Raw genomic sequence first — 14,054 nt, 5'->3', positions numbered from 1 at the left:
TCAGTGTTAACACATTAACTCTGGTTTTTAAATAGGTCTCATGTCTGCTGGGCTGAGGACAGAACTACCAGGAATTTATTCAGGTGATTTATCTCACTGTGTATTCCAGCTCATGTTACCAAACGCTGCTCCCAGCTATACTTGTCCGCTGTGCTGCTCACTTTGGAGGAAATTTATTTAATAATTGTTTAGTATCCTCCATGCTAAAACCAACCAAGATGAAGATAAAACATCTAAAATAAACGTGTGTCCTTTCTAGGGCAAGGCAAATAATTGCATCTGCAACATAATCAATAATAATCACTCAATTTTGGTCAAGTTCTATTTATCAAGACTAAGTATTTACGTTATGTATTATGCTCAGAAAGCAGGCCGTCTGCGTGTCGCAGTGAACGCAAATGTGCCCCCCGCCCCTTCCTCAGACACTCTGCAGCTCTTCTCCCAAATTGTAGGTGACCAAAGACACGAGGTCTCTGATTGGTCAAATCTACATTTGCGCTACACTATGAGTATTTCCTGTTCGGTACCTTACCCGCTTGTTTTGTTTGTAAGAACGCCATTGTGGAAGACGACACGTGAAGTTGGACCAGCTAGAAGAGCGGGAGAGCGCGAGAACGCTGGGACCCTTTTTCCACCTGGATCCCCACTATTTTTTGCCCTCATGGCTCTCCGTTGCCGGACAAACTTGCCCCCACTTCCTCACCACCTCGGCCATATCTAGGCCCACAACTACTTTCAGATTGTGCCTCCTGCGTTGGTGCGTGCAATAACATAGTACAGACCACGCTTCAATATTGGGCATAAATCAAAAATATCTGCAACAAGCTCACTGCAACACACTGCTGCAGGAGTATAACCAGCCCTTTATTCCTCTCAGCTGCTCCCGCACTCGGGAGTCACCACAGCAAGTTATTTTGACTTGCTCAAAGGCTAGGAGAGGTTTATTCAAAGAGTAACCGCTTCAACGGGGATCTTAATTATCTTAGATAAATGTCTAGTCAAAAAAATTAGAATATTACCCTTAGCTGGAAGCTAACCAAGCCAACAACTGGATGTGGGCATTGAACAAAACACAGGGTCGGCTACACAAGGAGCTTAAAATGGCTTCCTGTTGTGTTGTTGGTTGCAAGAATAAAAAGAGTACCAACAATATAAAATGTAAATCGTATACCTGCTGCCGCAAGCAGACAAGGAAATTAAATTTGGTCAGAAAAGATAATCTAACATGATCTTGATAGAGCATAATTGTTGTCCATTAATTGCAAAATGGAGATATACAAACTAATACAAGCCACTGGCTGAAAGAGCAACACAATCAGCATTAATATTTCTTATTTTATTGAACTTTATTGATCTCAAATTGGAGAAAATTACCTCTATACTTAACCCATCACCTTGGGGAGCAGTTGGCTGCCATCGTGGGGCGCCCAGGGAACAATCGGGGGTTAAGTGTCTTGTTCAGGGACCCCAGAGTGGTAGTCTGTGGAGTGGGTTTCGAATTCACAACCTAAGGATTCCAAGCTCTACGCCCTCACAACTAGGCCGCTACTCCCCCTTATGCCAAAACTATAAAAAATATACAAACACTTCGCATTAAAGAGGAAAACATCCTTTTTTTTTCTTAATTGAACAATTAAAAATGATCCACACCCATTACACTGTCTTTTTCTCACCCAAAACTTTGAATCGTCTCAGTTTCTCTTTATTAAACACACTAGCTGGGTGCAGATGTTACTGTATCCCAAGCATCCATCAGGCCATTAACCTCTGATATCATTTCTATCTGTTCTTTAAAATGCCTTTCTGGTGGAGTTAAGACTTTCTAAAATACAAATAGATTTATGTTAACGTGATTTTAATTCAACAATTAAACAGAAGGGCCATTATAAGAGGCAATAAATATATGGGTTATGTGATGTATGCATATTTAAATCGTACAGCAATGAATCTTGTTATTTCTTTGAGTCAGAAAGTCTGGATTCCTAAAAACAGAAGAGAAGCAACTCTGTTCTCTAACCAACCAAGGTGTTTAAGCTGTTGCAAAATATGTGAATGGAGTCTGCTGGGCTGTAGGCAGGTGCAGACAGACTCCTCTAGAGCTGCATTCTTCAGTTTAAGGCAGGAAGCACTGACTGCCTCCAGCTTGTTATTAGATCTAAAGAAGGAAACTTGTGCTGCAAAGTGCTTTGATAACGATAACACAAGCTAACTGAAAGTTTGACTAGGTTCCCAACAAGCTTTACCTCCAACAAATAAACCATTCAGAAGTCTGTTAAAGAACGAATAATTGTGATTGAAAGTTACACTGAAAAAAAACGCATCTAATAGACTAAGACAGCCAATATTAAGACCAGCAGCCCTGTACAGATGGTATCGGTTTACAAACTGGTTAGTGGGGTTGGTTAGCGAAGGAGAAACCTGACACGAGAAGAGCCTGTTCTGATTTGTTGGGCTCCAATGCTGCTTTGATTTCAAACTGTGTGCGACAGCGATAGATGGACCAATGAGGCTCTAATTATACTGAAAAAAAAAATCTAATTAGCCATTAAGACACATCCAGTTACAATAATATAAAGTCTAAAGAATTCAGAGTCCCAGGAGGAGATTGAGCTCCTACACTGAAAGCTAAAGAAACGGATGGATTTATGGAGTGAATTTTGTTCCATAGTTGAAGGAAGCAAAGACCATGATTGTACATTAAAAAAAAATAATTTAGAAAGAAAATAGCAATTCAGAAAGGAAACTTAAAAGTGTTTTAAGTACAAATATAAGGTTTTGAGAGTAATTTTGCCATTTTCTCATATTTTTATTCAATTTTTACAGATTTCATATTTTGAGTTTTACAAATCGTATCTTTTCAGATTGGGATTACTTGAAATTAGGCTTGTCCCGATCCGATCCACGTATCGGAACACCGATATTGGCAAAAAATTGCGTATCGGCAAAGCATGTAAAATGCCGATCCAGACTGCCGATCCAGTTTTAAAAAAAAATCCGGTCCGTATTTTCGAGTTTCGCCGATTGAAACGATCCATTCCACTATTTTGCGCCAGTGTTCCCCTGTTTTGCATTTTTATTAAAACTTACAGTAATACTTGCACCTTTAACTGTTTACGGTTTTACTGTTCACTGTGCAATTTCAGATTGCTATTCATAATTTTGTCCAGTTTGTGTTTATCTCTTAATAAGCAGGTAAGTTTGTTGTTACCAAGCATTGTGTTTTATTCAATCTCACCTAATTTAGCTGGCTAGATGTTATCAAGAGTACTAAAACCCTTTTCAACTGAGTCTTACAACTAAGGCTAAATACTTTAACTTAAACTTAAATACATGCTCGGATAGGCTGGTATCGGCCAGTATCGGTATCGGATCGGAAGTCCAAAAACAATATCGGTATCGGATCGGAAGTGCAAAAACCTGGATCGGGACATCTCTACTTGAAATTAAATTAGAAAGAAATGTTTAAATTAAAAACTAAGATTTACAAGAAAAAAATTAAAAACATTTAATTATTAAAAAAATAAATAAATCTGATTTTCTATATTTAAATCAGAAAACAGCAAATTTACACTCAAAAGCTTTTTATTATTAAATATTTTTTTACTCATTTCAGTATTGCATTTTTTTTCACATTTCAATTTATAAAACATGTTCTTTACAACAGTACTGGAGCAACATTATCTCCATCTAGTTTCAGTGATGGGCTTACAGCTTGTTAGATGATGAATTATTTTTTTTTTATGTCTACAATATATGTTTAATATAAATTTAGCCTGATAGGAAAAGTGAGAGGTTGTACATTCTTATTGAAAAATGCATCTAAATATATCTAATGGTTTATTTCTTTAAATTGCTTTAGAACCTGATTTGACAAAGACGGACATCAGTGTTTAAAGGTACAGTACTGACAAATGTAATATATTATGCTTGTTATTTATTATCACCTATAAACCGAAAGTCAAAATCTTGATGTTTGCTTTGCCTTAAAAATAGCTATTTGTAATTATATAGGAGTCGGTCCGTGAAGACTAGGATCTTTTAGATCCCCCTTAAAACTTGTCTCTATAGTGAGGAAAGCCATCTTGTATGGTTTGGCTTGTTGGAGCAGTAGCTAAGTTCAGCTAAGGACTCAATGCAGCATGTAAACCAGTGCAGGTGGTAGACTGCATCCCATGCCCAGCTATGTTCACATCGCAGCCTGAAGTGACCCAAATCAGATTTTTTTGCCCATATGCGACCTGGATCTGATCTTTTCATGACAGTCTGAACAACACAGATCCTTTTTTTTTTCCCAATGCGACCCGGGCCACGTGGCTATGTGGTCCTAAATCCGATACGCATCTGATCTTTTCAAATGCGAGCTGTGTCTGAACAGCGGTCGCATTCTTCTGACCTGAATGTCATTAATACCCGACAGTGGTCATTCTTCTGCTTCTTGCTATGCAGTAGTGGCAAGAAAAACAACAAAAACGGTGGACGATAATGTGGAGATTGGTATTTATGTTTAACCATCTTGGAAAGATTGAGTTTTTAAGGTTGGGAAAGATCGCTAGATGCGCTCCAGCACTACCATCTATGTTTCCGTAAACACAGTGTTTGTGACGTCATTGCGTCCTCTACTGCACATGCAGGACACTTAGGTTGTATGAATGCAGTTCACACAGGAGATCACATACAAGTCGCATATATTTGGAAATGTTAACGGCAACGCAAAAGAAATCTGATTTTTTTTCTAAAATAAAATCGGAATTGAGCATCAAGCCCTGCAGTGTGAACGTAGCCTAAGTAGCACCAGCAGATATTCTTCCTGCTGAAGAAGGGATGGCCTTCAGTTTCCTGAACAGAAGATAGTTCTCTTACAGAAAAATCAGAGCAGCCCGTTTAGTTGGTGTCCTACTACTGCACACACTCAAAAGTCCCTCAGTTAAATAAGTCGTATGTCCCTTCAAGCTTTTCAGTTAATTTCCTCATTCTAGAGAACAATTAGTGAGCTTGAATTGCCAGTTTATTGGGTATTTCCTGCTTCCCTGTTTAAAGTACATAAAGGTCTTCTAGGATCAACTAAAAGTCAAATAAATATCCTGACTAACTTCTCAAATTATAAAATTATAAATCAAGAATTTATATATTACATTAAAAAAAATTCTGCCAAACCTTTCTTAGCTGAGCTTAACTAGATGTAACCAACTGTAAATGCTTTAGGATTTAAGTAGGAGGTTTAATGGTCTGTAAAGTTTTTATAAACTTGACTATTAAAGTCTGTATAAGAACAACCGTAAACAACAACGCTGTAATTGATCTCTAACAAATAAAAACCTGTATTTTTGACACCTGCCTTAGGTGGTAATCACAGATGACAGAATATGAACACAGCAGATTGAGTAACAGTTTCCTGTAATACTGTGTGGTTTCCTTACTGCAATCAGGAAGCTGACAGGCTGCTGCTCAAAGCATTCAAAGAGCTTTTCATGAGCATTTGCAGCAGGCAAGTTCCGTCTGATGTAGTCATTTCTAAAGTCCGGCACCCACTTTTCAGATCTTTTCTTCAAATTTTAAGCTGAGCAGACAGCTTCATCGTAAATAAAAAAAGCAAGTCTTCCTCTTTGAGAAATTTTTAGAGTTGCCCAAAGGAAATCCTCAAACCTTTGAAGCAGATTCAATGTTCCCATCAATTTGAATTTATGAACCTCAATTTAGATTATCTATAAACAACAAACCATATAGTATAAACTCAATACATTTAATATAAGAAGAAAAAACTGTATACAGTATGTTTCTAAAAGTTTATATTTGCAGAGTAGGTCACGTTTTCAGTAAACCATGCTTAGCACACCATTTCTATGAGCTAAAGAAATATAATGACCTATCCTTAAAAAAAAAAAAAAAAAAAATTGTCCAATTCTGAATCGATTCTGAAATAAATTCTTGGAGATCAATTCGAAAAAACAAAGTTAAAATAAAAAAAACGCATTTTACATTGTGCTAATAGCTACCTACTATAACCTCACTAATGTGCTGACAATGAAAATATTTCATTATAAACATGTTGCATAACTGTATAGTCATCATTCTGGTAATAGATAAGAATGCTTTAATTTAATTAATCTAACTTAATTTAAAATCTGATTCTGATTCTTAAAACTTGAATTGATACCTATACCTAGGGTTGGGAATTGAAAAGATTTTCACGATTCCGATTCCCTTTTCGATTCTATGAAACGATTCGATTCTTTATCGATTCTTTTTTCGATTCCAATTTGGGGGAAACAGTTTGATTATCAGAATCAACTTTGTTTACTTAACTATTGCACAATCTTACAAACTCAACAAGATCAAGATGTCCACAGGAAATGTGAAACTGGAGTAACATCTGTGTTTAAATGAAAAATAAATATACAAGAACAAACTTAATAACCAACAATGTCTAATAACAAATGATGGGATAATAACCTATTTTAAATAACAAAAAATACTAATTATAAAACAGTAGTAGGGAAAATTAACAGTTATTTTGCAGAAAGATGAGCATATCTGCTTTTTCTGGAAGGATACAGGATCTTTCAGGGCTTATGGTGTCTCCAGCCGTGGAGAACACCCTCTCAGATGGGGTGGAGGAAGCCTGCACACAGAGGTAGTTTTCAGCCAGTCAGATAGCAAGGGCAGCACATCTTGCTTGTTCCACCACCACAGTGTGGCGCTATCCCTGCAGGGGATGGAGGGCAAGCTTTTATAGAGCTGGATTTCCTGATCTACCCTCTGGGCTAAGGAAAAACGGGGCTTTGATTCACAAAGTGACCGCAGCTCGTTGTCTTCCTCCTCGAATAGTTCTTCCAACTTGCGTAACTTGCGTAACTTACGTAACTTACGTAAAAAACGTGACGTAAGTCGTGCTCCCCAGAGCTGGCGCTCTAGGCTCTGGTGCTGCGGGAATCGAAAAAAGAATCGTTCAGTGAGCTGCCAAACGATGCCATGGAATCGGAAAATACGGAACCGGTTCTTAACAGGAACCGGTTTTCGATTCCCATCCCTACCTATACCTACTATGCACAATTACTCTACTCAGACATTTAAATTGAGAAAGCTTCCTGGAGGGGTAGCGAAACGTCTTCAAATCTTGGAAACAAAGTCCAGTGGATTGTTTTTAAACTTTACGGAACAATTACTCTAGGTAAGGATTCGATTTACAAATCAGCTTAAGATTATTTCAGTAACTGATTAGTCACCATTAATCAGGTTAATTGTGTTAGCACTACACTAGATGCTGGATTAGCTGTAATATATGTCTAAAACACATACAAAAAGGGAAAAATAGAGGAAAATAAGGAAGATCAGTTGGTTAAGAAGTTAAACATAAAAAAATTCAAACTGTTTACTAAACCTAAAACAAAGTCAGTGCCAATATGGCCGACTGTTTCCTGGGTGTGGATGGGCATGGAGTGGACAAGCTAAAAAAACAAACAAAAAAAAAAGCCTAGAAGCGCATGTACTGTGGTGTGTAAAAGTAACTACAAATATATTTTTCCGGATCTCATAGAGAAGTCTGCAGCACGTCTAAAATAACTCTAAGATCAGACAACCTTAGAGTGAAGGGGGAGAAAACACCAGAGACAACAGAAAACATGAAGCCACTTCCAATCGAGAAGGTTTTCAAACCAACAGTCCACTACTATGAATAAATAGTTATCAGAAACGACTGGTTGTCCATGTCATTCGTTCATCTGGGCTTTTCGGCTCCAAGGTACATGACACCTTGGATACGGAGAGGAAACGAACTACGAAGTGTATCACAGTACAGTTAAGGTGAATGACAGCCACCTGTCAGATGGTTAAAGCTCAACTGAAAACCTTCCTAAACCTTATATTGAGTTACAAACACACCAGCAAAGTAAGAAAGAGCAGCCGAACGATAAGAAAATACATTTACCAAAGAAAAAGAACCCATGTTTTCTCAAATAATTTTAGGAATTAACTACTTACAATATAAAACGCAAAGCAAATAAAAAAAAAAAAAAAAAAAAAACAGTAAATAAAGTTTTAGCATATTGATATTTGCTTCCTTTTTGAAGGTTTGTTCCCACTGAGTACAAACTAGGTATAAAAAATAAAAAATAAAAAAAACTTTGGGCTGCTTTAAATCCTCCACCCCAAATCTAGTCTCTGATTGGTTTGCATAAATTTCAAAAGTTCAACTTCCTTCGACTTTCGCTGAATGACCTTTACAGGTGCAGCTGCACTCTCATTTCACCTCGCTAGAACCGCATCATTTGTGTCAAAGAGACCCCAAGCCACCCTCTACATCGGGAAAACAAGTACATCGTTCCCCCGAGTTACAAAAACCAGCTTCAGTGTGAACGGCATAATTCTTTGGCAGACATTAAAGCAAATTAAAGCATTTTGGTTGCATTTCATTCTGTCAGAACTTGGACCTTTAAATCCAACCTGGCTAACTTTTAGTTCAACGTTGGAAAATAGGATTTGCTAATTAGAGTATTCAATGTCTAGATCATTTGCTGTTACAGACACAAACTAAGGTGACATCTATACAAAATCCAACAAACTGCCCAAAACTTCAGTGTAAAGATGAAAGCAAACGAAATGGATCGACTTTAGGAACAGGTTTCAAAAGGAGTCCACTTTGATAACAGACCAAAAAGCTTGAGCATAAACCCAAACTAGGCTTGTTTTGACTGGCCTAAAAGAACCACACGGTTCCACATTGAAACAGTTCCCTGTTTAAATTTGGTTAAACAAAAGCTGGCTAACAAAACACTTTCAGGCACCACGGACACCTCTGTATGAACTGGGAAGGAATCAGAGTGGGGAGGGACACATAAATCCCCCAGTCAGAGTTTCGTCTATGATTCACCAAGCAAGATGATCTACTGGTATGGAAGGACAGGTTGGCTTATCTGTAGATCTATGGTTCTAGTTCACCTGTGGTCCAGTGCTCCAACTATAGTTTATCAATTAATAAAAGGAGTAAAGAGGCAGATTTTCTTTATGCGTTTAAAACAAGAATATACAGGTGCTGGTCATAAAATTAGAATATCATGAAAAAGTAGATTGATTTCAGTAATTCCATTTAAAAAGTGAAACTTGTATATTATATTCATACATTACATACAAACTCATATATTTCAGATGTTTATTTTGTTTAATTTTGATGATTACAAATGACAACAAATGAAAATCTCAAATTCATCATATCAGAAAATTAGAATATTGTGAAAAGGTTCAAAATTGATGGCCCCTGGTGCCACACTCTAATCAGCTAATTAACTCAAACCACCTGCAAAAGCCTTTAAATGGTCTTTCAGTCTAGTTCTATAGGCTACACAATCATGGGGAAGACTGCTGACTTGACAGTTGTCCAAAAGACGACCATCGACACCTTGCACAAGGAGGGCAAGACACAAAAGGTCATCGCTAAAGAGGCTGGCTGTTCACAGAGCTCAGTGTCCAAGCACATTAATAGAGAGGCGAAGGGAAGGAAAAGATGTGGTCGAAAAAAGTGTACAAGCAAGAGAGATAACCGCACCCTGGAGAGGATTGTGAAACAAAACCCATTCAAAAATGTGGGGGAGATTCACAAAGAGTGGACTGCAGCTGGAGTGAGTGCTTCAAGAACCACCACACACAGACGTATGAAAGACATGGGTTTCTGCTGTCGCATTCCTTGTGTCAAGCCACTCTTGAACCACAGACAGCGTCAGAAGCGTCTTGCCTGGGCTAAAGAGAAACAGGACTGGACTGCTGGTGAGTGGTCCAAAGTCATGTTCTCTGATGAAAGTAAATTTTGCATTTCCTTTGGAAATCAAGGTCCCAGAGTCTGGAGGAAAAGAAGAGAGGCACTTCATCCACGTTGCTTGAAGTCCAGTGTAAAGTTTCCACAGTCAGTGATGGTTTGGGGTGCCATGTCATCTGCTGGTGTTGGTCCATTGTGTTTTCTGAGGTCCAGGGTCAACGCAGCCACATACCAGGAAGTTTTAGAGCACTTCATGCTTCCTGCAGCTGACCAACTTTTTGGAGATGCAGATTTCATTTTCCAACAGGACTTGGCACCTGCACACAGTGCCAAAGCTACCAGTACCTGGTTGAAGGACCATGGTATCCCTGTTCTTAATTGGCCAGCAAACTCTCCTGACCTTAACCCCATAGAAAATCTATGGGGTATTGTGAAGAAGAAGATGCAATACACCAGACCCAACAATTCAGAAGAGCTAAAAGCCACTATTAGAGCAACCTGGGCTATCATAACACCTGAGCAGTGCCACAGACTGATCGACTCCATGCCACGCCGCATTGCTGCAGTAATACAGGCCAAAGGAGGCCCAACTAAATACTGAGTGCTGTACATGCTCATACTTTTCATGTTCATACTTTTCAGTTGGCCAACATTTCTATAAATCCTTTGTTTTTATTGGTCTTCAGTAATATTCTAATTTTCTGATATGATGAATTTGAGATTTTCATTTGTTGTCATTTGTAATCATCAAAATTAAACAAAATAAACATCTGAAATATATGACTTTGTATGTAATGTATGAATATAATATACAAGTTTCACTTTTTAAATGGAATTACTGAAATAGATCTACTTTTTCATGATATTCTAATTTTATGACCAGCACCTGTATATTGAAGAAGCTAAAGATACGTTAACAAATACGGGTAAATCTATTCAGCACATGAAAGGTTTAGAAAAACATACTAACACATGAGTCTTAAAAACAAGTGAGTCCTGTTTGTTTTTTTTCTGACCAGAGTTTTTTGAAAAAAGTCCTGACTTTGTGTTTGTTAATTTTTTAAACGACTCATTGCTCAGATATAAAACTTTTTCCACAATGTTTGTGTTGGTTTTCAGTTAAAACTTGCTGGAAAATCCATGAAGCGGCTGGTATTTCTATTTCTTGTGGGAAACGCCCCAAAGAGCGAGACTTTGGTCCTGCTTCTGGAAGAATGCTAACATTAGCTTACCTGACTACCTCTCCTGTTTTTATTCCTACAATCACACACTCACCTGCAGGCGGTCAGTAAGCATTGCTGCTTGGGTATCTTTTGTATGAAAGCCTGAGGAACGATAAACGAACCATGACTAACTGTTAATGTTGCTTATGCTAAATCCACATAAATTTGCATACACAAAAAAATCTTCAGGCATCCATCATGAAAAAAAAAGGAATTTAAAAAGGAATAAAAACAAATCAGTTTATGCCTCATTGAATCATCTTTTTTAAATGAAAAACAAACAAACTGATGAATTTGAAGCTGAGTTTAGTTTTCCATCCACAGACGCAGTGACAACATTTGAAACCTGCCCTCAAAACAGAAATATGATCCTCCGTATTTGTGAACGATGTTGCACTTATAACATCATTTAGCCATTAATGAAAACATTATCTGACTAAATTAATGTTAGCTGCAGAACTTATATTCACACAGCAATTTTTTTATGTCAAACTATTTAGAGCATCAGTTTGGTGGATAATTAATCCACCCGAATGCCCAGATATGTTTTTATTAATTTTGATGCATTGATTATAACTTGACCATCTTGTGATTTATTATCTTAATCTTAGTTTTAAGTTCATTTTGTGTCCCTTTTTTTTTTTTTTGCCTAGGACTTTTATTGATTGACTTTATTGATCTCAGAATGGAGAATTTAGTCATAACAGAATACTTGCAATCATGCTTCCATTTTCCTTTTTTTTTGTATATTGTTGAAATATGTTAAAAATTCTTCTTTAATATCAATCAGAAAGCTGGTCTTTCCATTTACAGTAAATGTAGCAATTTTCCACAGATAGGTTGAATAAAGACAACTTTTAGCCCATTTTAAATGATGTTGCATGAAACCAAAACTAGACACAGACTATGTATAATTCTGTATTGTGAGGAAGTGCAAACTAGGCGATACATGTACTTACCTAAACTAAGTATATCTGGATATTTAAAACACCAAATTAAACTGTTGTTAAAATATTTTATATGGTTTAAACTGTAGAGACAATTATTTGTATTTAAACCGTTGAATTTTAAACATAACCCGAAAGAGTGAAAAATATGCCTAAAAAAGGAGTGCAGCACAGACGTTAAACTTCACTGATGATGGTGTGAAGATTTCTGAGCACTTCTTACTTCTGCTTGCTTCCTCTCGGTAAACCACACCCGGCAGCTTTCCTATAAGTCTACAAACATTATGTTTTAAAGAAAACTACCCAGCAGTGCATCACTTTGAATTTCTGTCTTAAAGAAAAGCGGTGATAAAAAGGGTAGGGCGTGTTTATTAGGAAGTCAGGCTCTCTATTAGCAGGGCGCAGCTAGGCTACATGACCGAACCAAGCTAGCAAAACTTCCACAACAGCAGGAACCAGAGAACCCGGAGGGCCACCGGAGGGCCCACCGAGCAGAAACCGAGCTCAGGTGAATTTCTAATATGTTGACGGTTCCTATTTTGAGTCAGGACCGTACATGGAGCCCCTCTGTAAGAGATTCGCAAACGAGCGGAAGTTGAGCTAAAAATAATAAAGCAGCAGCAGTAGCGGCTGCTCTGCGGCCCGAGTTTATTCTCCAAAGTCCGTCACGCCGTTCGACGCTAAGGTTCACGCAAAAAGTTTCTAAGAAACACGATTATAAGCTGAAACTGTCCGTTTTCCTCTTAGACTATTAACCCGTCCTTTAACACAATATTACCTTCTCCTCGTCGGATAGCTGCTCCTCATGATCCGCCATCTTTTCTTCCGGCACCACCAGCTTGTCAGAGCCTCGTGACGTCAGCGCATGGGCGGCTTCCCGGCTGAAGGCTCGCGCTCATCATATATCTGGAATAATGAAGACATTAAATACAAAAATAAGACAATCTTTTATAGAAAATTGTTTGATAGGGGAATATTACTTGTAAGGCAATTACTAAATCCAAATGGTCATTTATTGTCTTATTCTGACTATGTCACTCTTCCAATTTCCTGTTACCCCTAAAGAATATGCTGTTATGTTTGACGCAATCCCTAGAGGGTCATTAAAGCTTTTGTCATCTTTACCCAGGGGTGGAGCTAGATGGGGGGCCAGGGGTGGCCATGGCCACCCTTAGCCAACCACCCCTGTGGCCACCCCTACCATTTATTTCCCTCTAATATAGATGGTGGCAACAGTAATACTCTTAATTGGAATATTCAAACATTTACATTTTTCATATATTAACAATTACTTGACAAACAAAATACTGTGGTTAATTATGCACATCAATATACTAACATTAAAGATAATAAGTACAGAATTAAAGCAGAAATTATTTTTGTGTTTTATGGGGTAAAGAGAAACTGATGTGTCTCTGCAAGTCATCTAGGAGTCTTTGGACTTCAACTTCTTTTGCCTGCGTCAAGAAAACATGACCCCAGTGCCTAAAGTGGCTTATTGGAACTTTATTGGATGTTTGGTTTGACAAACAATCGCCACTACAATCATCATCACAACATTTCTGGTTCAGCAGATAAAACAGGATTTCACAGACTGAAGCTCAGCCCTGAATAAAAGAACACTTAAGATCAACAACTAAAATATTTATAGTCCATTGTTTAGATTGAGATTATTTAAAAATTCTCATTCACTATTTTTTATAGTTCTTCTAATGTGCATTGTATCCTGATATCTAAATGGGATTTTATTTTACTTATTTAAATGGTTTCACAGAATAAACTTTTAAAACAAAATAACTTTGCTCAAATGTATTTATGCTGTAATCTGAAGGCTGTAAGTTTTAGCCAACCTGCCAGTTGTAGAGCTCTTAATATGATCCATCTTGTTCTAAATGGGACTTTGGTAAATGTCTAAGTTTCTAACAGCTGTTTTGATATTTATATTTTTATTTAAAATCTAAGTTGAAATAAATGTAAAGTTTGTGGTCTCATTCTCTGTTCATTTCATACCTTTTTAATTCTTTAAAAGCTTATATATTTTTACTATTTCCTCCATGCTGTAAAATCCGACGTAAAGTTATTTCTCTTCTCTCTTTTTTTTTTATTTTTTTATTTTTTTGCACAAAAACTTAGTAGAAC

At 37.3% G+C, this 14,054-nt stretch overlaps 1 protein-coding gene across 1 annotated transcript in view; it reads right to left on the bottom strand.

Moving 5' to 3' along the window:
• LOC119780440 (F-actin-capping protein subunit alpha-2) overlaps nt 1-12,821 on the bottom strand; it is a 33,862-nt gene extending 21,041 nt beyond the window's left edge. Inside the window, exon 1 of the mRNA XM_038280480.1 lies at nt 12,694-12,821. Coding sequence (XP_038136408.1) covers nt 12,694-12,732 — 39 coding nt within the window. The 5' untranslated portion in view covers nt 12,733-12,821. The remainder of the gene's footprint in view (nt 1-12,693) is intronic.
• Between the last annotated feature and the right edge of the window lie 1,233 nt (nt 12,822-14,054).

Source organism: Cyprinodon tularosa, unplaced genomic scaffold, assembly GCF_016077235.1.
Source record: "Cyprinodon tularosa strain WSP-4 unplaced genomic scaffold, ASM1607723v1 ctg160, whole genome shotgun sequence".
Classification (NCBI taxonomy): domain Eukaryota; kingdom Metazoa; phylum Chordata; class Actinopteri; order Cyprinodontiformes; family Cyprinodontidae; genus Cyprinodon; species Cyprinodon tularosa.
Note: the sequence above shows the minus strand (reverse complement) of the source record. Positions and strands in the feature narration are given on the sequence as shown.